The 27,908-nt window shown below is 40.1% G+C and overlaps 3 protein-coding genes and 1 gene segment (V, D, J or C); all 4 read left to right on the top strand.

Moving 5' to 3' along the window:
• Positions 1-275: 275 nt before the first annotated feature.
• Positions 276-26,866, top strand: LOC113134418 (immunoglobulin lambda-1 light chain-like). Of its 4 annotated transcripts, none has more exons than XM_026313802.2 (3): positions 276-604; positions 2,498-2,915; positions 26,798-26,866. In XM_026313802.2, the coding sequence occupies exons 1-2, from the start codon at positions 469-471 to the stop codon at positions 2,890-2,892; spliced, it is 531 nt and encodes a 176-aa protein (XP_026169587.1). In that variant the 5' UTR covers positions 276-468; the 3' UTR covers positions 2,893-2,915; positions 26,798-26,866. The 4 variants fall into 4 exon arrangements, with proteins under 4 accessions (XP_026169587.1, XP_026169586.1, XP_026169585.1 ...); XM_026313801.2 differs by lacking the exon at positions 26,798-26,866 and adding an exon at positions 10,750-10,825 and having other exon boundaries at positions 277-604; XM_026313800.2 differs by lacking the exon at positions 26,798-26,866 and adding an exon at positions 3,320-3,690 and having other exon boundaries at positions 280-604; positions 2,498-2,744.
• On the top strand, positions 5,877-11,746 carry LOC113134402 (immunoglobulin lambda-1 light chain-like). Its single transcript, XM_026313779.1, has 6 exons — positions 5,877-5,995; positions 6,084-6,416; positions 8,598-8,627; positions 10,331-10,639; positions 10,773-10,847; positions 11,215-11,746. Exons 1-6 carry the CDS (start codon positions 5,953-5,955, stop codon positions 11,391-11,393), a joined length of 969 nt encoding a protein of 322 aa, XP_026169564.1. The 5' UTR covers positions 5,877-5,952; the 3' UTR covers positions 11,394-11,746.
• On the top strand, positions 13,412-14,447 carry LOC113134429 (T cell receptor beta variable 16-like). The segment is given in 2 exon segments: positions 13,412-13,822; positions 13,911-14,447. Coding segments are annotated over 2 exon segments (381 nt in total).
• On the top strand, positions 18,413-22,939 carry LOC113134413 (uncharacterized). Of its 2 annotated transcripts, XR_003296065.2 has the most exons (5): positions 18,413-18,723; positions 20,730-21,038; positions 21,171-21,245; positions 21,601-21,990; positions 22,740-22,939. XR_003296065.2 is itself a non-coding variant. In XM_026313795.2 (4 exons), the coding sequence occupies exons 1-4, from the start codon at positions 18,588-18,590 to the stop codon at positions 21,768-21,770; spliced, it is 690 nt and encodes a 229-aa protein (XP_026169580.1). In that variant the 5' UTR covers positions 18,413-18,587; the 3' UTR covers positions 21,771-22,939. The 2 variants fall into 2 exon arrangements, 1 of the variants encoding a protein (XP_026169580.1); XM_026313795.2 differs by having other exon boundaries at positions 21,601-22,939.
• Positions 26,867-27,908: the final 1,042 nt, after the last annotated feature.

The following is a 27,908-nucleotide window of genomic DNA, read 5'->3' as shown; positions in this document are numbered from 1 at the left end:
TATCCAAAGGATCAAATCTGTAATATTCATCAACAACATGACATTTATTTCATGTTTCTGTTGATGAGGTTTATGTGGAGCTGGATTTTAAATAATTAGCATCAATACAAATGTCAGTGTCATTTTCAATGAGTTCTTAGTTTAGCGTGTTAGCATGCTAACACTTGCTAACATGCACATTTCTCCTAAAAACATGTAACAACAAAAGGTGATGTGAATGTCATTGGTGCTGCAGGTATTTGTTGATAAACCAAAGTGTTGGACACATTCAAATGTCGACCTGATGGTGGCGCTGGATGAAAAGTCAGAGGATCAGCAAAGTTATTACGGTTCATCCTGAGGGGAACATGAACGTGTGAAGCAGCTGAAATAGTTGTTGAGATGTTTCAGTCTGGACAATAAAGAGAAGAAAAGCAGAGACAGTCGTGTTGATCTGAACATTAGAGAAACACATGATGGAGCTGAAACATGAAACTGGTTCATAATCTGGACTGGTTCACCTCAGCTGACACATTCAGCTGCACCAGGTTTTTGTTGCACTCTCTCTCACTGTGGGGGGAGAGATACCTCAGTCTTGGCTCTGGAACTAAACTGATTGTAACAGGTAAGAACAAACTTTTGTTTCGCTTCAGCTGTTTTATTGTGAAGTGTAAAATGTTTTTAAAGTCAGTTTCTGCTGCTTCAGACTTTCCATGTTAGTTTTCCATCATTAGTCCAGAGTTGCTTCTGCAGCCGTTCTTAAATGAGAAAGTTCAACAACATGTGAACAGATGTTTAAATGTCAGTGCACACCAGAAGGAATTCTTGATTTCTGCAGGAGCTCAAAGAGTTTTAAGAGTCCAGAAAGTTTTCTATTGGAACTGGGCTGTGGATTCTCATCAGCTGCTGTTTAATGAAGGCTCACACTGTTTTTCTTTTCTCTCTTCTCTCTCCTGAAAGAAATGAAATTCCACATGAATGATTGTGGAGGATTTTCCTGCTCAGTTGACTTTTTGAACAAAATCTGGAATTAATCAAAGTGAATTTCAGTGATGAGCAGGATTCTTCACATTCACTCTCACTCTACAGTATTTAAATGTTCCTTCAAGGAAAAATTACACACAAATGTGAAAATATTTTCAAAAAATTACACATATTCTTCTGACATGATATACATTCAATATTTTTATAAGCATTAAAAAACCCACTTATTTTATATATTGTATAAAGTATGACATATTTGTGTGATAACTTACATGTAGAAGTAAGGTATAAAATACAATACATTAGTAGTTAGTAATAAGAAGCTCAGAGAAATAATGCACTGCTGGGCCATGTAGAGCAAAAACAAATTTAAATTGTTGAAGCCAATGACCCATAAAAATGAATAATATGATCGCTGCTTTGGACCCCAGTCAAAAGATGGGTAGCCGCGTTTTGAACCAACTAAATCTTGGCAGAAAATACCAGTTCACTCCCATATATAAGGTTTTACATTAGTCCAAACTAGTTGTGCCAAAGATATAAGTGGTTCTTTCCAGGTCAGCCAACAAAAGAAAAGGCTTGATGTTATACAGTGACGACAGCAGAAAAAAAGCATGTCTTGCTCAGTGCAATAATTTTTCAAATTTAATGGCCTCACCCACATGAAGGGCCAATTCCCTAAAGTTCATATTTTCATCCATGTCCTGCACACAAGGGCCAAATAAAATATACTTTTGTTTGTGTTAAAACCCAGACATTTACTAACAAGGCACTCTTTAAACAGTCCAAAAATTTTCCCACGGAGTTCAGTTCAGTAGGACGCACTGGAACAAAGATCTGCAAATCATCTTCTTAACAATGGCACATCAGACCATATTCTCTAAAATCTGTCCTAGAGCTGAGTGGAAACAGAAAACAGTAGTGGCCTGAAGATTGAACCCTGGAGAACCCCACAATGAAAAGAAAGTGAAGATGTGCAAATCATAGATAATAATGAACCTTTGCTCTGACAAATACGAGCGAACCTAATGGATGGCAGCCCCACATTCTCAACATTCTCCAAAGTTGCAGTCAGATTGAACAGTATCAACAAAACAAGCATCTCATTATCAAGCGAAATGAGGATGTCATTCACCACCCTCAACAAGCCGTTCCACATGCTGAGAGCACATCTGAAGCCACATTAGAATTTCTCCATCAATACTTTTTCCAAAAACTGTGACAATTACTCCTTCCAAAATTTTAACTATAAGTAATAGATGGAAATATAGGATCTAACTTAAGTTGGAATTATCACAACAGGTTAGGTTAGGTTAGGTTTGCCTAAGACAAAATATCATATTCCACAATACTGACGTAAAATCAGTGAATATGAAGCGTGTGAAGCTGAGTGATCTTTGTGCTGTATTGATGAGTTTAGTGATCAGAGTCCATGTAGTTTCCAGGATCAGACTGAATGCAGTGCAGTGCTGGAAGCTGATGTTGACTGTGGGAATGTGTGTCTGTGTTGCTTGTTGCTGCTGTCAAACTTCAGATGAGCAGGTAGTGAAGCCTGTGGTGAGCGTGTACCCAGCAGCATCCAGAGCCCACCTGGAGGGGAAGAGCTCCCTGCTGTGTCTGGCCTCAGCCATGTTTCCTCCTCTGGTCCGGTTCTCCTGGAAAAGACAGAAGGAGAACGGCCAGCTGGAGGAGCTGCCCCCTGCTGAGGGAGAGCAGCTGGAGCTCAGGGAGTCGGGACGCACCGCCGCCATCCTGCTGGTCCATCAGCCAGAGAACAGCAGGTATAAATACCGCTGCTACGTGGAGCACGAGGGGGGCAGAGTGGAGGCCCAAACAGAACAAGGTAATGAAGGCTTGGTGACTGTGTTCAGCAGTGATTCAGCTTCATGTGGAGACGCTGTCAAACAGAGCAGAGCAGCAGAGGACTGACATTTGTCACTGCAGCTCCAAACATTTGACTCCTTTTCTGCCAGCTGTGCAGCAAGCTGACTGTAAGAGCAGCTGCTGCCTCTCTGCATGGACAGCTCCAATGTTGTGCTGCAGTTAGGGCTGCATATCAGTCTGTTGACTTTCTGCTCAGCATTGAAGCACTGACACATATACTAATATAGACGACACTAAACCTGGGCCTTTGAGGCTGCTACAACAACTTTAGGGACTAGATCTCAAAGCTCCACTGATTCATCTTTCTACATTCAGAATGAATCTAATGACTGTGTGTGAAGTCAAAGGGCAGACAGGAGTTTGTTCACTTGGTGTGGAGTTCTTCTGCCCCCAAGTGGCTGCACAAACACAATGTATGAGTCCAGCATCAAACTCATAATAACCTGTCTGTTTCAATCCTTTTCTGTTGCAGTGGCTCCCCTGGATCCTTTCCAGTCTCAGTGCAGGGTGAAGCTGCTCTGTCTGCTGTACACAGTGCTGATAGTGAAGAGTCTGCTGTACTGCTGTGGACTCTCTCTGCTGATGAGCCTCAGAAACAAGGGACCATCCACCTGCTGCTCACATGCTGACTGACTGTTTTCTGCTCGCCTTTTCTCACCATCACATCTCATCCCTTCATCTGATTCATCACTTTCAGCACTTTTCACAAATGTCACTTATATCATGTTGTGTTGCTTTGGACAATGTTTCTCTATATGCACATGTTTGATACAGTCATTGGAAAAATGATTTTGAAGCTTTTCTTCTTTCCTGCTTTTAATTGTGAACTGAACTGAAAATGAAGCTTAAGTATCTGGTGTGAGGCAAATATTTTACTGTTTGTCTTATTTTTGCTGTTATTGTGTTTATTTTTCATACATTATGCAGAGAGTTGCAGTTTTGTCAAACTCTTTCAGTGTAACATTCTCAATAAACTGAAAAATCAGTCTTTGTGTTTTGTAAACATTTTAAAATCCTTCTTCTCACATACAAATCCCTTCATAATCAAGCTCCTTCATACCTTAAAGACCTCATAGTACCATATTATCCCAATCGACCACTTCGCTCTCAGAGTGCAGGTCTACTTGTGGTTCCCAGAGTTTCCAAAAGCAGAATGGGAGGCAGAGCCTTTAGTTATCAAGCTCCTCTCCTATGGAACCAGCTCCCAGACTGGGTTCAGGAGGCAGACACTCTCTATACGTTTAAGGCTAGACTTAAAACCTTCCTCTTTGACAAAGCGTATAGTGAGGGCTGGCTTCAGGCAACCCTGAACCATCCCTTAGTTATGCTGCTATAGGCCTAGACTGCCCGAGGACCATCGGTGCACTGAGCTCCCCTACCCTAACCCCCCCCTTTCCCTTCCCCTCCCCTCTCTTCTCTCCTCCCACCTCATGTATATTCCACCACTGAATCTTACTAACCTTGTGCTCTCTCTCTCCCCTAGTTTGTGCTCTCTCCCTCTCTCTCTGTTCTCTCTGTACCTTCTGCAGGTGTCCCTGGTCCTGGAGCTGTATATCGCTGATGTGCAGTTACTGGTCCCACCAACCTGCAGTGTCTATTTGTTGTTTATTGTTGCTGTTCTTTTCTCTCTGCTCTATCCACTCACCCCAACCGGTCGAGGCAGATGGCCGCCCAAACTGAGCCCGGTTCTGCTGAAGGTTTTTTCTTCCGTTAAAGGGAGTTTTTTCCTCTCCACTGTCGCCAAGTGCTTGCTCATAAGGGAATTGTTGGGTTTTTAGTTTGAGTTTTTGTAAAGTGCCTTGAGATGATTTGTATTGTGATTTGGTGCTATACAAATAAAATTGAATTGAATTGAATTGAATTGAATTAATTAATTTCAGTGTGGTTAAAAATATTTCAAAAATATTTTAAAGTAAAAAGAACAAGAAAAACAAACATCAATATCAAACTGTGACATACAGTCCAGTAGAAATGGGTGATGACTGGAGGATCCTTGTTGGTTTGTTTGTCATTTATAACATTTTTATATTTATAGAAATTTTTGAGCGTGAAATTAGAACTATTTTGGACTGTGAAAGTAAGTAATCATAAAACTGTGATATACAGTCCAGTAGTTGTTCGTGCTGCCAGTAGGATCCATGTTGAGTTTTTCAATCAGCAAATTTACCATAAATGTGCTGATGTCAAACTCTACGCTGATGACACTGTTGTTTATGTATAAAACATGGGACGCTACCAAAAATTTATATAGAGATAAAGTTTGAAATCATTCACAACTTATATGAAATGTATGCTAAGTCCCATATAAAGTTTAAAATTATTTACTAGCTACTGAAGGTCTGTTTAATAGTATATTTGTATTGTATATATTTTAGAACATCATTTAGGGGCTGCTTAAAATAATCCTACAGCTGCACTGGTCACATCATTCATACTAAAAACAGAAATTTAACTGATGTTAAACATGAAATTTTAGAAAGTAACCTAGTAAACAAATGACTGACAGGAGGACCACCCTCTCCTGTTAGGGCCCCATAGCAGAGGCTGCTGTGTATCCTGCTCAGTCCAAACAGAACTTTATGGAGGTTTTTATTTTCACCACAGCAGTTCGACAGAAAACAGTGTGTTTTACTAAACTCACCACTAACCTGAATGTGTCTATGGGAACATGTTTTTTGTGTTTCTGCATCAGCGTGACCCAGATTTTTTATCCGCCGTCAGATTCAAATCAAGATGCAGAAACTTTTCATTGAATAGGTTCAGAGAAACAGAAACATCTATGGAAAAGAATCTTTTAGAAAATAGAAAAAAAAACTTTTAAACCTTAATGTTCCTGCCATGAAATGATCATGTCACATTTTTCTTTCTACTTTAAAACCTCAGACTCAACAGAAAACCACACCACTGAGAGCTGAACTGTTGATCAACAGCTGCAGCCTCGTCTGTGGGCCCCAGGGGCTGATGGGAGGTCTGAGGACCCGCTAGAAACCACGTGGTCCTCGTCTGATCTCACAGTAAGGTCTCACAGCTCGTCCTTGTTTGGCCTCAGCTGCATCAAAGCGCCACTTCTCCCCAGGTTCACCAGAGGAAACACCACTGCACAAAATGCTTTTCCTCCCAGCTGCTGCTCTGTGCTGTCTGTGTTCAGGTGAGTGTTTCCAGCCAATCAGGAGCCAACAAACTCCACCTGTAACAAACACTGTCACACTGACCTTCATCTGTCTGTTTCTCTACAGCGCTGGTTGTCATGGCAGCAGAGCTGATCCAGGACCAGCTATCTCTGACCAGGAGAGCTGGTCAAACTGTCTCATTCAGCTGTGCAGGAACTGACCAGTGTGGTATTTATATTTTCTGGTTCCAAAAGAAAGAGACAGAAACATTCACAGTGATTCTGTCTATTGATAAGAAGGAAATTAAAGTTAATTCAGGCTACAACCATCCTCAGGAAGCTGATTTCTCAGCTGTGAATAACCAGAATGGCTGGGTGCTGCAGATTCAGAAAGTTAATCCCTCTCATGCAGCCACCTACTACTGCGCCTGTTGGACGGATGCCACCCACAGTGAGAAATGATCCCTGCAGCCTGAACAAAAACCAACAGATGTCAAACAGTGTTTGTGACAGGAAGAGAGCAGTAAACCACAGCCCAGGGTCACATGTTTCACCTCCATCTCAGCCACAGTAATAATGATTCTGTGAAAACCTAGACCAGAGTTTAACCCTGAGCTGAGACAAACTTTTCTGGTCCAGTGACAGAGATCACTGAAAGTCCCAGTAAGTGACTCTGGGAAACTAACCTGCTCTCTGGCAGCTTTTCTCCAAGAAACTGAGTTTCTGTGTCTCCTTCTGTCAATCTGCAGAAACTGTCAGGCCACTTCATGTCCTCGTTCATACGGTTCATATGGACGCTCTGATCGGAGTGTGTTTATTTTCACGTTTGTGTGTTCGTAGAAGCTGATAAAAAGTCCTGATCAGACAGTAGCCAATAACTGATTTTTATGGCCGTGACCGTGTTTACGATCAGTCAGTCAGTGTAAGGACAGAGAACTCCCCTCACAGCTACAGCTTGGATTTATCCTCATGTCAGAATAAAATCTATTGGCTGCACAGTCTTTATCACGCTGACACTGTGGGGCCAGGCCTGTTAGAACAACTGTCATGTTCATCACATCTCCTCCTGTCAGAGCTCCACATATGATGGAGCATTAGAGCCAGAAGGGAAGATTTGATTTTTCATGTTGACAATAAAGTGGAGACATTGAGAATAAAAACTAATTATAATGTTCATGCATAAATAACCTGCCAGCCAGCAGGTTAGTTTCACTGAGGAAGTGACTGTGGGAACTGACTGAGTTTAAATAATCGGAGTTTCCCTCAACTCAGGGTTCAACTATTCTGAGTCTGTCCTGAACCTGCATTCTGGAATACCCGTTTTGTTTGGGGTTTTCGGCTCTAGCCTGAGAACTGTTGACCAATAAAGTTGTGAAACTGAGAGAACATTCATAGCCTGTTCTTTGAAGGACGCTCGATTATTTATAAAGTCCTTTCCAGCGAAACAAGTCACACAAAAGCCAGACTATTAAAAACACCAGGTAAAAAGAAATCAGTGAGGAGCTGTCAGGAAACCACCAGGTGAGGACCCAAATGCAGACAAAGAACCCAAGAGACAAGACAAGACAGTCTGGGGACGCTGAATTTATTAAAGTCCAGTGAAGGCAACACTGACTAGGACTGAAAACAATAAATTCCAGGATGGAGGGAAGATCCACGTACAGGTGGAAAAGCAAAACACAACAGACAACACACTGAACCAACAACTAAAGGCAAAATGACTGAGACTGAAATACTATACAAGACACACTAACAAGACACAGCTGAACCTAATCAATACACTAACGACAAAGGTAAAACAGACAGCGGTCAGGACAGACAGTGACTGCAACCAGCCACCAGGGGGCCATCGACTTACGACTTCACCTCTGGGAGCTGTCAGGGCGGCCATCTTTGTTTTGCAGTGTCATATTAGTCAATCATATTAAATTAGTGTTTTATGATTTTACAGTCCTATGGCAAAGTTTGGTTTGGTCACAGAAACAACTTGGCTAGTTCCCTCAGTTCCCTTATTTTATTGCTGCTCAGTCCTTGTTTGACCTGAAGTCAATGACAGTGAGATTCACCAAAGGATCAAATCTGTAATATTCACCATCAACAACACGACACATTTATTTCATGTTTCTGTTGATGAGGTTTATGTGGAGCTGGATTTTCAATAATTAGCATCAATACAAATGTCAGTGTCGTTTTCAATGAGTTCTTAGTTTAGCGTGTTAGCATGCTAACACTTGCTAACATGCACATTTCTCCTAAAAACACGTAACAACAAAAGGTGATGTGAATGTCATTGGTGCTGCAGGTATTTGTTGATAAACCAAAGTGTTGGACACTTTCAAATGTCGACCTGATGGTGGCGCTGGATGAAAAGTCCGAGGATCAGCAAAGTTATTACGGTTCATCCTGAGGGGAACATGAACGTGTGAAGCAGCTGAAATAGTTGTTGAGATGTTTCAGTCTGGACAATAAAAAGAAGAAAAGCAGAGACAGTCGTGTTGATCTGAACATTAGAGAAACACATGATGGAGCTGAAACATGAAACTGGTTCATAATCTGGACTGGTTCACCTCAACTGACACATTCAGCTGCACCAGGTTTTTGTTGCACTCTCTCTCACTGTGGGGGGACGTGTACTGGATGGTTGGCTCTGGAACTAAACTGATTGTAACAGGTAAGAACAAACTTTTCTTTCCCTTCAGTTGTTTTATTGTGAAATGTAAAATGTGTTTAAAGTCAGTTTCTGCTGCTTCAGACTTTCCATGTTAGTTGTCCATCATTAGTCCAGAGTTCCGTCAGTTCCCTCAATTGACTTTTTGTACAAAATCTGAAATTTATGTTCTTTTACTATGAAAAAAATATATACTTTATTACACTCCTAATTAGCATTTCTAAGAAAATACTTATTACATTATAAAATTTTTTGGTAAATACTGATTTAGTAAGAAAAAATACTAATCTTCAGGAAAAATCTGTATTATGTACAATAACACACATATTTGTGTGATGAACATGGGAAACAGGAAAATGGTTAATAATTAATGACGAATAAATGTAATATGTATGTAATACATTGTGTATCATGATAATTATATACAGTATAACATGGTTTTAAATATGATTCTGTTTTACAATTTAAATGTTTTATAAGAGGTTAATCATGTATATCTGATGAATGAACCTCAATTTATGGAAGAGTGAAAATGTGGAAAATACAATAATGAAGAAAAATATTATAAATCAAGACAAAATTTAATTGTATTGAGCTTTAACTCTAACTACTGTTTCCTGAAGTGCAAAGCAAAAAGGACAAAACTACAAAAATAAATGATTAAATAAAATGCAAAGGAAATTACAAAAAACTATATATATATACCTGCCTGAACAAAGCAGCAGGTTCAATATCCAAACAACTTGCAGACAAAATATATGTATTTTCTTAATTACATATGTTTTCCAGTTATAACTGTCCAATACAGACTTTTTAACATTTATTGAACTACACCATGACTTTACTATAATGTAGAGTTTATTCAGATTTTAATGATGGTAAAAAATACGAAGTTGAGATTTTATTGTATTTAGTACAAAATGGAATTTAGTGTAAATATAAACATTTTGTAGCTGAGGTTTATACAGAGAAATTAAAGCTGTGTAGAAAAGAAAATATAAAAACATGTTGACACTAGTTTAGTCACACCAAATCTATTGTAGAAAAATGTGTTTGTATTTTTGTTAGGAATAAATTCTTTAATACTACAGTAAACCCTCGAAATTCTCAGGGGTTACATTCCTAAAGCATCTGAGAATTGTGAAAAACTGTGAATTTTGGATGTGGTCAAAAAAAAAAAAAGCCTATAAATGTCTAAACCCTAAATATGTCCCCAGAAATGCTCCCAAAACACTTTAATTTATTCTCAAACTCAGCTTAACACATTATTAGTAAATAAATCAGTGACAAAATTAGTAAATTATATTGTTCTTAATAATTTAGCTCTAAAATCCATGAAAAATTATATGTTGCCATGAAGAAAGCCATAAAAAACTGGAGGATATTTGTGGTTTCTGCAAACAGCTATTAGTTAGGTTCTAAGTAAAAATCCGCGAATGACGGAGACAGTGAACTCTGAACCGCGACTTCACGGGGTCGACTGTATTTATATCAGGAAATATCTGTTCATGCTGTTAATCTTCTGACTGTCAGTGGATTTTAAAAACAGTCAAATATGTGATTTAAACTATTGCAGATATATTGATATAATATTGTGCTGATACATATATTCTCATCTTCTGATATTTAGACGTTAAATAGAAATGGACAGTTGAAATATTGCTGCCATCTTTGTCTTTGCTGTTGTTGCTGCTGTCAAACTTCAGATGAGCAGGTAGTGAAGCCCGTGGTGAGCGTGTACCCAGCAGCATACAGAGCCCACCTGGAGGGGAACAGCTCCCTGCTGTGTCTGGCCTCAGCCATGTTTCCTCCTCTGGTTCGGTTCTCCTGGAAAAGGCAGAAGGAGAACGGCCAGCTGGAGGAGCTGCCCTCTGCTGGGAGAGAGCAGCTGGAGCTCAGGGAGTCGGGACGCACCGCCGCCATCCTGCTGGTCCATCAGCCAGAGAACAGCACGTATAAATACCGCTGCTACGTGGAGCACGAGGGGGGCAGAGTGGAGGCCCAAACAGAACAAGGTAATGAAGGCTTGGTGACTGTGTTCAGCAGTGATTCAGCTTCATGTGAAGACGCTGTCAAACAGAGCAGAGCAGCAGAGGACTGACATTTGTCACTGCAAACTCCAAACATTTGACTCCTTTTCTGTTTCAGAGGTTCCAGCTCCAGCAGCCTCCTGTCCTCCAGAGAGAGAGCCAGCAGACCTGCCAGCTGTGCAGCAAGCTGACTGTAAGAGCAGCTGCTGCCTCTCTGCATGGACAGCTCCAATGTTGTGCTGCAGTTAGGGCTGCATATCAGTCTGTTGACTTTCTGCTCAGCATTGAAGCACTGACACATATACTAATATAGACTACACTAAACCTGGGCCTTTGAGGCTGCTACAACAACTTTAGGGACTAGATCTCAAAGCTCCACTGATTCATCTTTCTACATTCAGAATGAATCTAATGACTGTGTGTGAAGTCAAAGGGCAGACAGGAGTTTGTTCACTTGGTGTGGAGTTCTTCTGCCCCCAAGTGGCTGCACAAACACAATGTATGAGTCCAGCATCAAACTCATAATAACCTGTGTCTGTTTGAATCCTTTTCTGTTGCAGTGGTTCCCCTGGTTCCCCTGGATCCTCTGGATCCTGTCCAGTCTGAGTGCAGGGTGAAGCTGCTCTGTCTGCTTTACACAGTGCTGATAGTGAAGAGTCTGCTGTACTGCTGTGGACTCTCTCTGCTGATGAGCCTCAGAAACAAGGGACCGTCCACCTGCTGCTCACATGCTGACTGACTGTTTTCTGCTCGCCTTTTCTCACCATCACATCTCATCCCTTCATCTCATTCATCAGTTTCAGCACTTTTCACAAATGTCACTTATATCATGTTGTGTTGCTTTGGACAATGTTTCTCTATATGCACACGTTTGATACAGTCATTGGAAAAACGATTTTGAAGCTTTTCTTCTTTCCTGCTTTTAATTGTGACCTGAACTGAAAGTGAAGCTTAATTATCAGGTGTGTGGCAAATATTTTACTGTTTGTATGATTTTTGCTGTTATTGTGTTTCTTTTTCATACATTATGCAGAGAGTGGCAGGTTTGTCAAACTCTTTCAGTGTAACATTCTCAATAAACTGAAAAATCAGTGTCTGTGTGAAATAAACATATTTGTGTTTTGGCTTTAAGTTTGATTTTAGAGGAAGAAAATAGAAATGGATTCAACTGTGTCAGTGAATTCACTTTGTTCAGAAATATTTCTAAAAATATTTTTAATAAAATGCAAAGAACAAAAAAAATGATTAGGAACATGAATCTGTGATATATAGTCCAGTAAGTGTGGGTGTTGTCAGAAGGATCTATGTTGTGTTTGTTATTTAGCACATTTACCATATTTTACAACTGTGTCAGTGTTGATGTCAAACTCTACGCTGATGACACTGTTGTGTACACACATGAATAAAACACCATGGAAAGGTAAATAACATTTTTATACAGTATCAATTAATTTACACCATATTTCAAATGTATATTAAGTCACATATACAGTATGAGTGATTTACTATCAACTGAAAGTCTGTTTAAATTTATACATATACTAGGACGCTTTTTACAAGCTGCTTAAAAATTACTGCTGTGAGGAAAAACATCATTTATACTGAAAATAAAACTTTAGCAGATGTTAAACATGATACGATTGAGTTTAATTTAGAAAATGACCAAGGACACAAGTGACTGACAGGAGGGCCACAGTCTCCTGTTAGGGCCCCAGAGCAAAGGCAGCTGTGGCAGGTTTATCAAATTCTTTCAATGTAACATTCTCAATAAACTGACAAATCAGTCTTTGTGTTTTATAAACATTTTCGTATTTATGGTTTTAATTTTAATTTTAGAGCAAGAAATTACAAATAGATTCAACTGTCTTGGATGGTGTAATTAATTTCAGTGTGGTTAAAAATATTTCAAAAATATTTTAATAAAGTAAAAAGAACAAGAAAAACAAACATCAATATCAAACTGTGACATACAGTCCAGTAGGAATGGGTGATGACTGGAGGATCCTTGTTGGTTTGTTTGTCATTTATAACATTTTTATATTTATAGAAATTTTTGAGCGTGAAATTAGAACTATGTTGGACTGTGAAAGTAAGTAATCATAAAACTGTGATATACAGTCCAGTAGTTGTTGGTGCTGCCAGTAGGATCCATGTTGAGTTTTTCAATCAGCAAATTTACCATAAATGTGCTGATGTCAAACTCTACGCTGATGACACTGTTGTTTATGTATAAAACATGGGACGCTACCAAAAATTTATATAGAGATAAAGTTTGAAATCATTCACAACTTATATGAAATGTATGCTAAGTCCCATATAAAGTTTAAAATTATTTACTAGCTACTGAAAGTCTGTTTAATAGTATATTTGTATTGTATATATTTTAGAACATCATTTAGGGGCTGCTTAAAATAATCCTACAGCTGCACTGGTCACATCATTCATACTAAAAACAGAAATTTAACTGATGTTAAACATGAAATAATTACATTTTAGAAAGTAACCTAGTAAACAAATGACTGACAGGAGGACCACCCTCTCCTGTTAGGGCCCCATAGCAGAGGCTGCTGTGTATCCTGCTCAGTCCAAACAGAACTTTATGGAGGTTTTTATTTTCACCACAGCAGTTCGACAGAAAACAGTGTGTTTTACTAAACTCACCACTAACCTGAATGTGTCTATGGGAACATGTTTTTTGTGTTTCTGCATCATCGTGACCCAGATTTTTTATCCGCCGTCAGATTCAAATCAAGATGCAGAAACTTTTCATTGAATAGGTTCAGAGAAACAGAAACATCTATGGAAAAGAATCTTTTAGAAAATAGAAAAAAAAACTTTTAAACCTTAATGTTCCTGCCATGAAATAATCATGTCACATTTTTCTTTCTACTTTAAAACCTCAGACTCAACAGAAAACCACACCACTGAGAGCTGAACTGTTGATCAACAGCTGCAGCCTCGTCTGTGGGCCCCAGGGGCTGATGGGAGGTCTGAGGACCCGCTAGAAACCACGTGGTACTCGTCTGATCTCACAGTAAGGTCTCACAGCTCGTCCTTGTTTGGCCTCAGCTGCATCAAAGCGCCACTTCTCCCCAGGTTCACCAGAGGAAACACCACTGCACAAAATGCTTTTCCTCCCAGCTGCTGCTCTGTGCTGTCTTTGTTCAGGTGAGTGTTTCCAGCCAATCAGGAGCCAACAAACTCCACCTGTAACAAACACTGTCACACTGACCTTCATCTGTCTGTTTCTCTACAGCGCTGGTTGTCATGTCAACAGAGCTGATCCAGGACCAGTTAACTCTGACCAGGAGAGCTGGTCAAACTATCTCATTCAGCTGTGCAGGAACTGACCAGTGTGGTGAAAACTGGGTGTTCTGGTACCAGATGAAAGAAGCAAAAATGTTCAGAATGATTCTACATATTGACAAGAGGACTGGCCGATTAAATTCAGGTTACAATCATCCTGATAAAGATGATTTCTCAGCTGTGAATAAACAGAACGGCTGTGAGCTGCAGATTCAGAAAGTTAAACTCTCTCATGCAGCCACCTACTACTGCTCCTGTTGGAAGTATAGCTCCCACAGTGAGAAATGATCCCTGCAGCCTGAACAAAAACCAACAGATGTCAAACAGTGTTTGCGACAAAAAAAGAACAGTAAACCACAGCCTAGGTTCACGTTTCACATCCATCTCATCACAACAATTTTGATGGCAAAATAGTAATAATAATAATAATTATTATTATTATAATGTCACATCTTAAAACAGATTTATTTTACATTTGCTCCTGTACTTCAGCAACACAATAATGTGAGGTTGTTATGTGTTCACCTTAGCTCTGGCTTCAGTACCATCAGTCGTCACAAACTCATTCAGAAATTGAAAATAAGTGATTTACTTTTTTCTTGACTATGAATTTCCCGTCAAACAGACAAGGGTCGGAATAGGTAAATATTGCTCTTCAGTAATCTGGTCACAAACAGGGGTAACACAGGGCTGTGTGCTCGGTCCACTTCTTTTCACTGTTTACATGACTGCAAATCAATCACTGTTCTAATGTCATTGTTCCACATTACACAAACTATTTTTCAGCAGCGCCTGATTAAGAAAACAAACCAGTAACTTTTCTTTTTAACCCTCAGGGGTCGAGAACACGCCATTGTGTTCTGTGGCATCTACTCCTGATAAGGCGGAAACTAACTTAAATTACTCAGTTTTAATCGTACAGATAAGAGCAATATATCATTCGATTCTGTAAAGGGTCTAGCTTGATTTGTATACCCTCATAATAACAAGAAACGCTGTGCTTTTGTAAAATACATAAAGCAAACAGGGTGTGCTCTCTGTCTTCTCTGTTTCTGTCATCTCTCTTCACAGACACACAGATAAAACAACCTGAATCTCAGCGAATCTCAGAAACTCAGAATCTCAGAAACACTTTCCTCATGAAAATAAGAAACATATGTATAGAAAGCTTGAAATGTTTTCTTTTAAATGAAACAATTCAAGACGAAAACAAATCACTTTTTATTTAATCCGTATGAACGTAAGGAGTGGTACGTTTTCTCCTGTCTCACCTCATTACAGCTAATGTGATCCTACCTTACAGCGAACTGTTCAGATGTAAATAATCTGAGGTGAACCAGGTAAGTTCTGTACACGCCCGCGAGAAATGACATAAAAAGTCAAACTTCACCATAGAATTTACTCACTTTTACGGTGCGTTTTGATGATGGCACGCTACGTGAGTGAGGAAGCGCTTTGTATATTCCAGACGGAAACGAAGAGTTTAATTTGAGAAAAAACACGCCTCAGATGACGAATTATATATATATATATATATATATATATATATATATATATTATACATCATTGTGAAGTAAACACTTTAGCCTACAAGATGCAGTTCTCAAATGTCTTGTGAACCAGTGTTCTGTCTGTGTTTTATGGCCTTATTTAAGTGACTAACCATGCATAAACACTCATTAACTTAACTAAAACTAAAGTTACCTGGCATAAGCCTAGGCAACACAGGAAACATAAAGTAAAAGCCTACACACAGGAAGTCCAAAACCAGGACCATGACACCTGACTCAGGGTATCACAGTATGGTGTGCTAGTGCTTCCCAAGCTGATATTAAGAATGTGGCTCATGGTGAAAACTGCACAAGAATCACTGGATCTGAACTTCCCAGTTTGGAAAAGTGGAAAAACTGATCACTTACTCCAGAGAGCCAATGATCAGTAAAGATCCAGCCCTTCCTGGATACAGTCTGTTTGCTTTACTGCCATCAGGAAAAAGGTGCACAGGCCTTAAGGCACATATGACTGAGGAAAAGATTTTTTGCCAGAACACTGTTAGCTGTCACCAGACTACAGCCGTATATAATTAGAGTGAAGGTGTCTCTAAACTAAGTATTCATATTATTAACTGTATCATTATTATTGCTGTGCAATTTATTGTCTTAGGCGATTTTATTGTGTTATTTATTAGACTGTTATTTAAGTGTTGTTACGGATGTTTTAATGATGCATTATCTGAGAAGCTGCAAACTGAAATTTGTTGCATTGTTTTACAGTGGAAATAAAGAGTGATTGAATAAATGATAAATGAAGCCAAAATATTGTGAATACAACAGCTGCCATCTTGTTTTTGTGACATTTTTGTGTTGGGCTGCCAACCAACCTTTGTTAATCATCTGAAATCTATTTTTCTTTTTTTGTAAAGTGCTTTGAGATGATTGTATTGTGATTTGGCGCTCTACAAATAAAACTGAATTGAATTGAATTGAACTGAACTGAGGCCCTGTGATGGACTGGTGACCTGACTGACCCCTGACTTTCAACCAAAGAGAGCTGGAATAGGCTTCAGCAGATCCCCACGACCCCAGTTAGCAGTAAGCGGGTATAGATAATGGATGGATGAATTAAATTATATTGAATCTGAAATCTACCTGGTTTTTTTCTAACCTTCCCTGTTTGGCAACTTGTTTATTGAGATATTTATCGAAACGCACAGGCCAGGTGGGTTAGGATGGAGAGGATAGAGAATAGGGAAGAGGATAGGAATGTGGAAGGGGGGACAACACTGAACAATGCAAAACAAAAACAAAACTGTGCAGTGTATCTACAGGCAAAGGAGAACAAGGAAAACCAAGGCACCAAAGCTATACCAAGCTCCCCTGAAGTGAAACACCAGACCCACTACAGCGTGGTCAGCAAGCCAGCCAACCAAAGCCCTTCCAAGAACCACAGTGTCTCAATGGGAGCGAGTCCCACAAACAGTTAGAAAAAAGGAAAACTAACAGAGTGTGTTCATGACAATATATGTTGTTTTTGTAAGAATCCAGCACCTGGTGCATCAGCAAGCCCAATTGAAAAACCACAGCTGCACCCATCTTAAGCAACGAGAAGTCGGGGCTCCAAAGAACCAGAAGCACCCCAGCCCCCCATGAGCTGCCAGGAACCCAGGCCAAGCTCCAGGGGGAACCCAAGTGTATGCCCCAATGGAGAACACCAAGGGATGGTCTGGAAGGCACCCATGAGGCAGGGACCAGCCCTCAGAAGGGGCACATGCAGAAGACCACACAGTCCACCTAGAGACAGCCCAACAGCCCAAGCTAAGCCCTGGTCTGAGAAGCCCAGCACATCAAGCAGGCCCCCCCACTCACACCCTGTACCTGCCATCCTGCCTGCAACCTAAGCAAGTGCCCCTTGCTTCGTTTCTGCTGTCTCTGCGCAAGCAGCCAACCTTCCCCAGGCTCCTGTGTCTTACTGCTTCATTATATTATTTTCAGATTGTACAATAAAACCTTTTCATTCAGTGATTCTCACTTTGTTGTACTTTTGGGTTCAATGTCAGTGTGAAATGTTAGTTTCAAAGCAATGTCACGGTTTGGACGAAATTAATTAAGGCTGAAGGACCTCTGTTGTCATGGTAACAATAACAAACGTGGTCGAGGTTTAACAATGTTGGACATGGTTGAAACAAACAACACAGACTCTGGGGCTGAAATTGGAAAAGGAAAAGAAGCAAAGACAGATGTGTAATGCTAAAGTCCAGCGTGTGTGGACCATCATCCACTTTATTACATTACATGGACTCACTTTAAGTTCAGGGGTGAATCTCAACTCTGATTTGACATGTAATTCATTCTGCCCCACCAAGATGAAGGATGTCCCAAAGCTCTTATTTCTGCTGAGAGGAGCAAGGAGGCTGCCTGGAGGAGCTGTAACTGAAGATACGCAAGTGCATATGTCATGGAAGTCTGCTACAGACTGACAAGCCCCTTTATTGGACATTAGTTTGTGACCGGATGTTGCACATTAAGTATCAGAGGAAAGGGGGTCTCATGTCTTTTAAAACAGGTTTCCTGGCTCCTCTGTCCCTTTCCTTATGTGGGAGGAACTCAGGGAAAAGACACAAGTGACGAAACATGGATGTTTAGTGGAAATGAGGTTCTCCAAAGGATCAAATCTGTAATATTCACCATCAACAACACGACACATTTATTTCATGTTTCTGTTGATGAGGTTTATGTGGAGCTGGATTTTAAATAATTAGCATCAATACAAATGTCAGTGTCATTTTCAATGAGTTCTTAGTTTAGCGTGTTAGCATGCTAACACTTGCTAACATGCACATTTCTCCTAAAAACACGTAACAACAAAAGGTGATGTGAATGTCATTGGTGCTGCAGGTATTTGTTGATAAACCAAAGTGTTGGACACATTCAAATGTCGACCTGATGGTGGCGCTGGATGAAAAATCCGAGGGTCAGCAAAGTTATTACGGTTCATCCTGAGGGGAACATGAACGTGTGAAGCAGCTGAAATAGTTGTTGAGATGTTTCAGTCTGGACAATAAAGAGAAGAAAAGCAGAGACAGTCGTGTTGATCTGAACATTAGAGAAACACATGATGGAGCTGAAACATGAAACTGGTTCATAATCTGGACTGGTTCACCTCAGCTGACACATTCAGCTGCACCAGGTTTTTGTTGCACTCTCTCTCACTGTGGGGGGAGAGATACCTCAGTCTTGGCTCTGGAACTAAACTGGTTGTAACAGGTAAGAACAAACTTTTCTTTCCCTTCAGTTATTTTATTGTGAAGTGTAAAATGTGTTTAAAGTCAGTTTCTGCTGCTTCAGACTTTCCATGTTAGTTGTCCATCATTAGTCCAGAGTTCCTTCTGCAGCCGTTCTTAAATGAAAAGGTTCAACAACCTGTGAACAGATGTTTAAATGTCAGTGCACACCAGAAGGAATTCTTGATTTCTGCAGGAGCTCAAAGAGTTTTAAAATTCCACATGAATGATTATAGAGGAGTTTCCTGTTCACTTGACTTTTTGAACAAAATCTGGAATCAATCAAAGTGAATTTCAGTGATGAACAGGATTCTTCACATTCACGCTCAGTTTACAGTATTTAAATGTTCTTTCAAGGAAAAATTACATACTTTTAAAAATGTTTTCAAAAAATTACACGTACTTTTCTGACATTATATACATTAAATATTTTTATATGCATTAAAAAACCCACTTATTTTATATATTGTATAAAGTATCACATATTTGTGTGATAACTTATATGTAGATGTAAGGTATAAAATACAAAAAAAAAAAAATGATGACATAACTATACAATATATTACCATTGTATAAATGATTCTATTTTACACCAAATACAAAATACAAAAGGTTGTGAAAGATTAATGTATATGTATAGTGTAAGCTCAAAAGAGTTTGTGTTTTGTTGAAAAGATTTTTTTGCTTTTATATTTTTATTTTTTTTAGAAATTAAAATCCACAATAAAAGTGGTTTAGTAGTAAGAAGCTCAGAGAAATAAAGTGCTGCTGGGCCATGTAGAGCAAAAACAAATTTAAATTTGAAGCCAATGACCCATAAAAATGAATAATATGATCGCTGCTTTGGACCCCAGTCAAAAGATGGGTAGCCGCGTTTTGAACCAACTAAATCTTGGCAGAAAATACCAGTTCACTCCCATATATAAGGTTTTACATTAGTCCAAACTAGTTGTGCCAAAGATATAAGTGGTTCTTTCCAGGTCAGCCAACAAAAGAAAAGGCTTGATGTTATACAGTGACGACAGCAGAAAAAAAGCATGTCTTGCTCAGTGCAATAATTTTTCAAATTTAATGGCCTCACCCACATGAAGGGCCAATTCCCTAAAGTTCATATTTTCATCCATGTCCTGCACACAAGGGCCAAATAAAATATACTTTTGCTTTTGTTAAAACCCAGAAAGTTACTAACAAGGCACTCTTTAAACAGTCCAAAAATTTTTACCAGGGAGTTCAGTTCAGTAGGACGCACTGGAACAAAGATCTGCAAATCATCTTCTTAACAATGGCACATCAGACTATATTCTCTAAAATCTGTCCTAGGGCCGAGTGGAAACAGGAAACAGTAGTGGCCTGAGGATTGAACCCTGGAGAACGCCACAATGAAAAGAAAGTGAAGATGTGCAAATCATAGATAATAACGAACCTTTGCGAACCAAATACGAGCGAACATAATGGAGGGCAGCCCCACACAAACCAACCAAAGCAGAAAGATGATTAATGAATACTGAGTGGTCAACATTCTCCAAAGTTGCAGTCAGATTGAACTGTATCAACAAAACAAGCATCTCATTATCAAGCGAAATGAGGATGTCATTCACCACCCTCAACAAGCCGTTCCAAATGCTGAGAGCACATCTGAAGCCACATTAGAATTTCTCCATCAATACTTTTTCCAAAAACTGTGACAATTACACCTTCCAAAATTTTAACTATAAGTAATAGATGGAAATATAGGATCTAAATTAAGTTGGAATTATCACAACAGGTTTAAAAGCCTGAGACAAAATATCATATTCCACAATACTGACATAAAATCAGTGAATATGAAGCGTGTGAAGCTGAGTGATCTTTGTGCTGTATTGATGAGGACTTTAGTGATCAGAGTCCATGTAGTTTCCAGGATCAGACTGAATGCAGTGCAGTGCTGGAAGCTGATGTTGACTGTGGGAATGTGTGTCTGTGTTGCTTGTTGCTGCTGTCAAACTTCAGATGAGCAGGTAGTGAAGCCTGTGGTGAGCGTGTACCCAGCAGCATCCAAAGCCCACCTGGAGGGGAAGAGCTCCCTGCTGTGTCTGGCCTCAGCCATGTTTCCTCCTCTGGTCCGGTTCTCCTGGAAAAGACAGAAGGAGAACGGCCAGCTGGAGGAGCTGCCCCCCGATGAGAGAGAGCAGCTGGAGCTCAGGGAGTTGGGAAGCACTGCCGCCATCCTGCTGGTCCATCAGCCAGAGAACAGCAGGTATAAATACCGCTGCTACGTGGAGCACGAGGGGGGCAGAATGGAGGCCCAAACAGAACAAGGTAATGAAGGCTTGGTGACTGTGTTCAGCAGTGATTCAGCTTCATGTGGAGACGCTGTCAAACAGAGCAGAGCAGCAGAGGACTGACATTTGTCACTGCAGCTCCAAACATTTGACTCCTTTTCTGTTTCAGAGGTTCCAGCTCCAGCAGCCTCCTGTCCTCCAGAGAGAGAGCCAGCAGACCTGCCAGCTGTGCAGCAAGCTGACTGTAAGAGCAGCTGCTGCCTCTCTGCATGGACAGCTCCAATGTTGTGCTGCATATCAGTCTGTTGACTTTCTGCTCAGCATTGAAGCACTGACACATATACTAATATAGACGACACTAAACCTGGGCCTTTGAGGCTGCTACAACAACTTTAGGGACTAGATCTCAAAGCTCCACTGATTCATCTTTCTACATTCAGAATGAATCTAATGACTGTGTGTGAAGTCAAAGGGCAGACAGGAGTTTGTTCACTTGGTGTGGAGTTCTTCTGCCCCCAAGTGGCTGCACAAACACAATGTATGAGTCCAGCATCAAACTCATAATAACCTGTGTCTGTTTGAATCCTTTTCTGTTGCAGTGGTTCCCCTGGATCCTCTGGATCCTCTCCAGACTCAGTGCAGGGTGAAGCTGCTCTGTCTGCTGTACACAGTGCTGATAGTGAAGAGTCTGCTGTACTGCTGTGGACTCTCTCTGCTGATGAGCCTCAGAAACAAGGGACCGTCCACCTGCTGCTCACATGCTGACTGACTGTTTTCTGCTCACCTTTTCTCACCGTCACATCTCATCCCTTCATCTCATTCATCACTTTCAGCACTTTTCACAAATGTCACTTATATCATGTGTTGCTTTGGACAATGTTTCTCTATATGCACATGTTTGATACAGTCATTGGAAAAATGATTTTGAAGCTTTTCTTCTTTCCTGCTTTTAATTGTGACTTGAACTGAAAATGAAGCTTAATTATCAGGTGTGTGGCAAATATTTTACTGTTTGTATGATTTCTGCTGTTATTGTGTTTCTTTTTCATACATTATGCAGAGAATGGCAGGTTTGTGTAATATTATTCAAATAAATGTGTGTTCACTTCAAGTTTAATTTTGCAGCAAGAAATTGCAAATAGATTCAACCATATTGGACTGCATAAATATTACAGTGTGGTTAGAAATATTTTGCAATTTTTGTATTTTGTAATAAAAAAAAGAAAAACAAAAATATACACTTAGGTTGGCATGGCCATATTTTACAACTGTGTCAGTGTTGATGACTCTACGCTGATGACACTGTTGTTTACACTTAAAACAGCCACATGAAATTAATCTAAAGATACATTTGGAAATAATCTACAAAGTCACATGTATTCAACATAAAATTATTTAGTACCTCCTAAAAGTCTGTTTGAAAGACAGACAGACAGACAGACAGATCTGTTACTCAACTCATCACCAACCTCAATGTGTCTGTGGGAACATGAATGTTTTTTGTATTTCTACATCTTTGTGACCCAGATTTTTTATTTGCCATCAATTTCACATCAAGATGCAGAAACTTTGTATTAAATTGGTTGAGAGACTCCGAAAAGTCTTTAGAAAAGAATCATTTACAAAACATGAAAATAGTTGGAAAACTTCTTACACTCTAATGTTCCTGCCATGAAATTATCATTTTCACTGTTAAACTCACCAGTTTGTCATTTTTCTTTCTCCTTTAAAACCTCAGACTCAACAGAAAACCACACCACTGAGAGCTGAGCTGTCAATCAACAGCTGCAGCCTCATCTGTGGGCCCCAGGGGCTGATGGGAGGTCTGAGGACCCGTTAGAAACCACGTGGTACTTGTCTGATCTCACAGCTCGTCCTTGTTTGGCCTCAGCTGCATCAAAGCGCCACTTCTCCCCAGGTTCACCAGAGGAAACACCACTGCACAAAATGCTTTTCCTCCCAGCTGCTGCTCTGTGCTGTCTGTGTTCAGGTGAGTGTTTCCAGCCAATCAGGAGCCAACAAACTCCACCTGTAACAAACACTGTCACACTGACCTTCATCTGTCTGTTTCTCTACAGCGCTGGTTGTCATGGCAGCAGAGCTGATCCAGGACCAGTTATCTCTGACCAGGAGAGCTGGTCAAAATGTCTCATTCAGCTGTGCAGGAACTCACCAGTGTAACAGTGATTATGTTTACTGGTACCAGAAGAAAGTGACAGAAACATTCATAGTGATTCTGAATATTAATAGACGAAATTGTCAAGTAAATTCAGGTTACAACCATCCTCAGAAACATGAGTTTGCTGTTGTAAAAAACAAAGAGAACGGCTGTGAGCTGCAGATTCACAAAGTTAAACCCTCTCATGCAGCCACCTACTACTGCTCCTGTTGGAAGTCTGGCTCCCACAGTGAGAAATGATCCCTGCAGCCTGAACAAAAACCAACAGATGTCAAACAGTGTTTGTGACAGGAAGAGAGCAGTAAACCACAGCCCAGGGTCACATGTAATAATAATGATGGTGCTGGATGAAAAGTCAGAGGATCAGCAAAGTTCATCAATAAAACACTGAACTTTATCACAAGAGGCTGCTGTTCATTTCCAGTCTCCACTAGAGAATAACTTGATTGTTGCTCCAACCATGCCAATGACAGTCTAACCTTAACTAGCTGGTTATTTTAACCAAACTATGATCTGTCCCTAAATCTAACCGACATTATTCTCAGTGGCCAAGAAAACCCTAAACTGGTCATGAAGATGGATGACAAGCCATCACTTCATTGTGCAAATCTGAAGCCAAAATATTGTGAACATGACTGTTTTGGGACTTATGGTGCCTGGTAGGTGGCAGCCTGCTACAGGCAGCGCAGGCTCATCGATGAGATTTTTTCCCCACTTTTTCATAGTTTTTCTGTCTTTATCCTTTTTTTCATCTAAGGGCTTTTGTTTCATTATTTAATCTACATTATATACATTAAACTTGTGGAGTTTGCTTTGGTCTTTGGACTACTTTTACGACCATGTCAGGACATCACGTGCTGAGCCATATTGCTTACAGTTGCTCTGGATGGCTTTGACCTCATAGGGGTGGACAGGAGAGCAGCAAGCAAAAGGACTTGTTTGTCACAGATTTGGCACTGATCAATGCCATCTGCTCAACACAGGAACCGTGAAACTTCAGTGCAGCCTTCACCACGCAGCAGGGATTCCCATTCACACATCCCCAGTTAAGAACCTTCAGGGAATAACTGACTTGGTGTTATTCTGGGATGATTTAAAGTTCCCTTATTTGTTTGAGCAGTTCATCTTTGGTATATGTATAAGATGCTAAAGGGCAGCTAATGTTAAACTTTGTGCTTTGTGTACTTTCCTGAACCTAACCACATAGTTTTAGTGTGAAAAGCTAAACTGTTTATTGATGCTTTGTCAAGTAACTTAAGTGTTTCACATACAAGCCAAAAGTACTTGGGGTGAGAATCTGTTGGATATGACACAGGTAACTTATCAAAATCTCACTAAATTTGTGTTTTATGATGTTACAGTTTTATGGCAAAGTCTTGGTTTGGTTTCGTTTAGGCACAGACAGAACTTTAGTTAGTTAGTTAGTTTCAAGGAAACATCATGGCTTGGACTAAATTAAGTTCATTAAGGCTGAAGAACCTCTGTCCTCATGATAATAACAAACCTGTATTTAAGGTTTAACAACAATCCTAGTCACAACTGACAGAAACAACAGGGTTGAAATGGGGAAGTAATATTGATCTCCGGTGGTAAAGTCCAGTGTCCGCTACTATGTGGGGTCTTTGGCTCTATAACAACATCACCTGACTTCCTGTTTTGTTCCCCACATAACCACTGCTAAAGTCCAAGGGTGAATCTCAGTTCCCTTATTTTATTGCTGCTCAGTCCTTGTTTGACCTGAAGTCAATGACAGTGAGATTCACCAAAGGATCAAATCTGTAATATTCACCAACAACACGACACATTTATATCATGTTTCTGTTGATGAGGTTTATGTGGAGCTGGATTTTAAATAATTAGCATCAATACAAATGTCAGTGTCATTTTCAATGAGTTCTTAGTTTAGCGTGTTAGCATGCTAACACTTGCTAACATGCACATTTCTCCTAAAGACACGTAACAACAAAAGGTGATGTGAATGTCATTGGTGCTGCAGGTATTTGTTGATAAACCAAAGTGTTGGACACATTCAAATGTCGACCTGATGGTGGCGCTGGATGAAAAGTCCGAGGATCAGCAAAGTTATTACGGTTCATCCTGAGGGGAACATGAACGTGTGAAGCAGCTGAAATAGTTGTTGAGATGTTTCAGTCTGGACAATAAAGAGAAGAAAAGCAGAGACAGTCGTGTTGATCTGAACATTAGAGAAACACATGATGGAGCTGAAACATGAAACTGGTTCATAATCTGGACTGGTTCACCTCAGCTGACACATTCAGCTGCACCAGGTTTTTGTTGCACTCTCTCTCACTGTGGGGGGATATGGGTACTTCAGTCTTGGCTCTGGGACTAAACTGATTGTAACAGGTAAGAACAAACTTTTCGTTCCCTTCAGTTGTTTTATTGTGAAGTGTGTTAGAAATGTGTATATATATATATATATATATATATATACACATTTCTAACACACTTCATATATATATATACAGAACAAGATATATAGAACAAGAGAGCAATTATTAACAACCAGGTCCATAAAACAATACTAAACTGACTGGGTCAATATCACAGAAAACCTGCCTCAGCAAGGCAGCAGGTACAATGGCCAGATAACAAAAACTATTATTAAACTATTGCAGACAAAACGCATCATAGATTATTTTAATTGCATATATTTTCCAATAGTAACTGTACAATATAAAACTATAAACATTTATTGAACTACACCATGACTTTACTATAATGTAGAGTTTATTCAAATTTTAATGATGGTGAAAAAGTTGAGATTTTATTATATTTAGTACAAAATGGAATTTAGTGTAAATATAAAACATTTTGTAACTGAGGTTTATACAGAGAAATTAAAGCTGTGTAGAAAAGAAAATATAAAAACATGTTGACACTAGTTTAGTCAAACCAAATCTATTGTAGAAAAATGTGTTTGTATTTTTGTTAGGAATAAATTCTTTAATGGTATTTATATCAGGAAATATCTGTTCATGCTGTTAATCTTCTGACTGTCAGTGGATTTTAAAAACAGTCAAATATGTGATTTAAAATATTGCAGATATATTGATATAATATTGTGCTGATACATATATTCTCATCTTCTGATATTTAGACGTTAAATAGAAATGGACAGAGTTGAAATATTGCTGCCATCTTTGTCTTTGCTGTTGTTGCTGCTGTCAAACTTCAGATGAGCAGGTAGTGAAGCCTGTGGTGAGCGTGTACCCAGCAGCATCCAGAGCCCACCTGGAGGGGAAGAGCTCCCTGTTGTGTCTGGCCTCAGCCATGGTTCCTCCTCTGGTCCAGTTCTCCTGGAAAAGACAGAAGGAGAACGGCCAGCTGGAGGAGCTGCCCCCTGCTGGGAGAGAGCAGCTGGAGCTCAGGGAGTCGGGACACACCGCCGCCATCCTGCTGGTCCATCAGCCAGAGAACAGCAGGTATAAATACCGCTGCTACGTGGAGCACGAGGGGGGCAGAGTGGAGGCCCAAACAGAACAAGGTAATGAAGGCTTGGTGACTGTGTTCAGCAGTGATTCAGCTTCATGTGGAGACGCTGTCAAACAGAGCAGAGCAGCAGAGGACTGACATTTGTCACTGCAGCTCCAAACATTGGACTCCTTTTCTGTTTCAGAGGTTCCAGCTCCAGCAGCCTCCTGTCCTCCAGAGAGAGAGCCAGCAGACCTGCCAGCTGTGCAGCAAGCTGACTGTAAGAGCAGCTGCTGCCTCTCTGCATGGACAGCTCCAGTGTTGTGCTGCTGTTAGGGCTGCATATCAGTCTGTTGACTTTCTGCTCAGCATTGAAGCACTGACACATATACTAATATAGACGACACTAAACCTGGGCCTTTGAGGCTGCTACAACAACTTTAGGGACTAGATCTCAAAGCTCCACTGATTCATCTTTCTACATTCAGAATGAATCTAATGACTGTGTGTGAAGTCAAAGGGCAGACAGGAGTTTGTTCACTTGGTGTGGAGTTCTTCTGCCCCCAAGTGGCTGCACAAACACAATGTATGAGTCCAGCATCAAACTCATAATAACCTGTGTCTGTTTGAATCCTTTCTGTTGCAGTGGTTCCCCTGGATCCTCTGGATCCTCTGGATCCTGTCCAGACTCAGTGCAGGGTGAAGCTGCTCTGTCTGCTGTACACAGTGCTGATAGTGAAGAGTCTGCTGTACTGCTGTGGACTCTCTCTGCTGATGAGCCTCAGAAACAAGGGGCCGTCCACCTGCTGCTCACATGCTGACTGACTGTTTTCTGCTCGCCTTTTCTCACCGTCACATCTCATCCCTTCATCTCATTCATCACTTTCAGCACTTTTCACAAAATGTCACTTATATCATGTTGTGTTGCTTTGTGTTATATAATTATTGTAAAAATCATAAATCCATACATTTATGTATCTAAGTGCTTTTACTACAAGTTCCATTATATGGTGTGTGGCAAATATTTTATTTCAGTGTAACATCCCAAATAACCTGAAACATCAGTGTCCAACCATTGCACCAAACATCAGTTTGGTTTTAGGGCTGGAAACAGCTCTCATTATAATTAGAACCACAAACTAAGAAAAGCAAAGATAAACACAGAGGTAACACTTACAGTCGAGTAGGCCTGTGTGTTACTGGGATACGAATGTGTGTTCGCCATTTAGCACATTTACCACATTTTACGGTTAAACCGGTGAAACTCTGGTACAGAGATGGAGGGGGCTGAGT

The sequence above is a fragment of the Mastacembelus armatus genome, chromosome 17, assembly GCF_900324485.2.
Source record: "Mastacembelus armatus chromosome 17, fMasArm1.2, whole genome shotgun sequence".
Lineage (NCBI taxonomy): Eukaryota > Metazoa > Chordata > Actinopteri > Synbranchiformes > Mastacembelidae > Mastacembelus > Mastacembelus armatus.
The sequence above is the reverse complement of the archived record's forward strand: the minus strand, read 5'-3'. Positions and strand labels throughout refer to the sequence as shown.

Coding starts and splice junctions, on each gene's coding strand:
- LOC113134418 (XM_026313799.2), top strand. CDS start 469: ATGAAACTGGTTCATAATCTGGACTGGTTCACCTCAGCTGACACATTC. Junction 605..2,497: donor AACTAAACTGATTGTAACAG/GTAAGAACAAAC, acceptor GTCAAACTTCAG/ATGAGCAGGTAGTGAAGCCT. Junction 2,807..3,319: donor GGAGGCCCAAACAGAACAAG/GTAATGAAGGCT, acceptor TTTCTGTTGCAG/TGGCTCCCCTGGATCCTTTC.
- LOC113134402 (XM_026313779.1), top strand. CDS start 5,953: ATGCTTTTCCTCCCAGCTGCTGCTCTGTGCTGTCTGTGTTCAG. Junction 8,628..10,330: donor AACTAAACTGATTGTAACAG/GTAAGAACAAAC, acceptor GTCAAACTTCAG/ATGAGCAGGTAGTGAAGCCC. Junction 10,640..10,772: donor GGAGGCCCAAACAGAACAAG/GTAATGAAGGCT, acceptor TTTCTGTTTCAG/AGGTTCCAGCTCCAGCAGCC.
- LOC113134413 (XM_026313795.2), top strand. CDS start 18,588: ATGAAACTGGTTCATAATCTGGACTGGTTCACCTCAGCTGACACATTC. Junction 21,039..21,170: donor GGAGGCCCAAACAGAACAAG/GTAATGAAGGCT, acceptor TTTCTGTTTCAG/AGGTTCCAGCTCCAGCAGCC. Junction 21,246..21,600: donor AGCTGTGCAGCAAGCTGACT/GTAAGAGCAGCT, acceptor TTTCTGTTGCAG/TGGTTCCCCTGGATCCTCTG.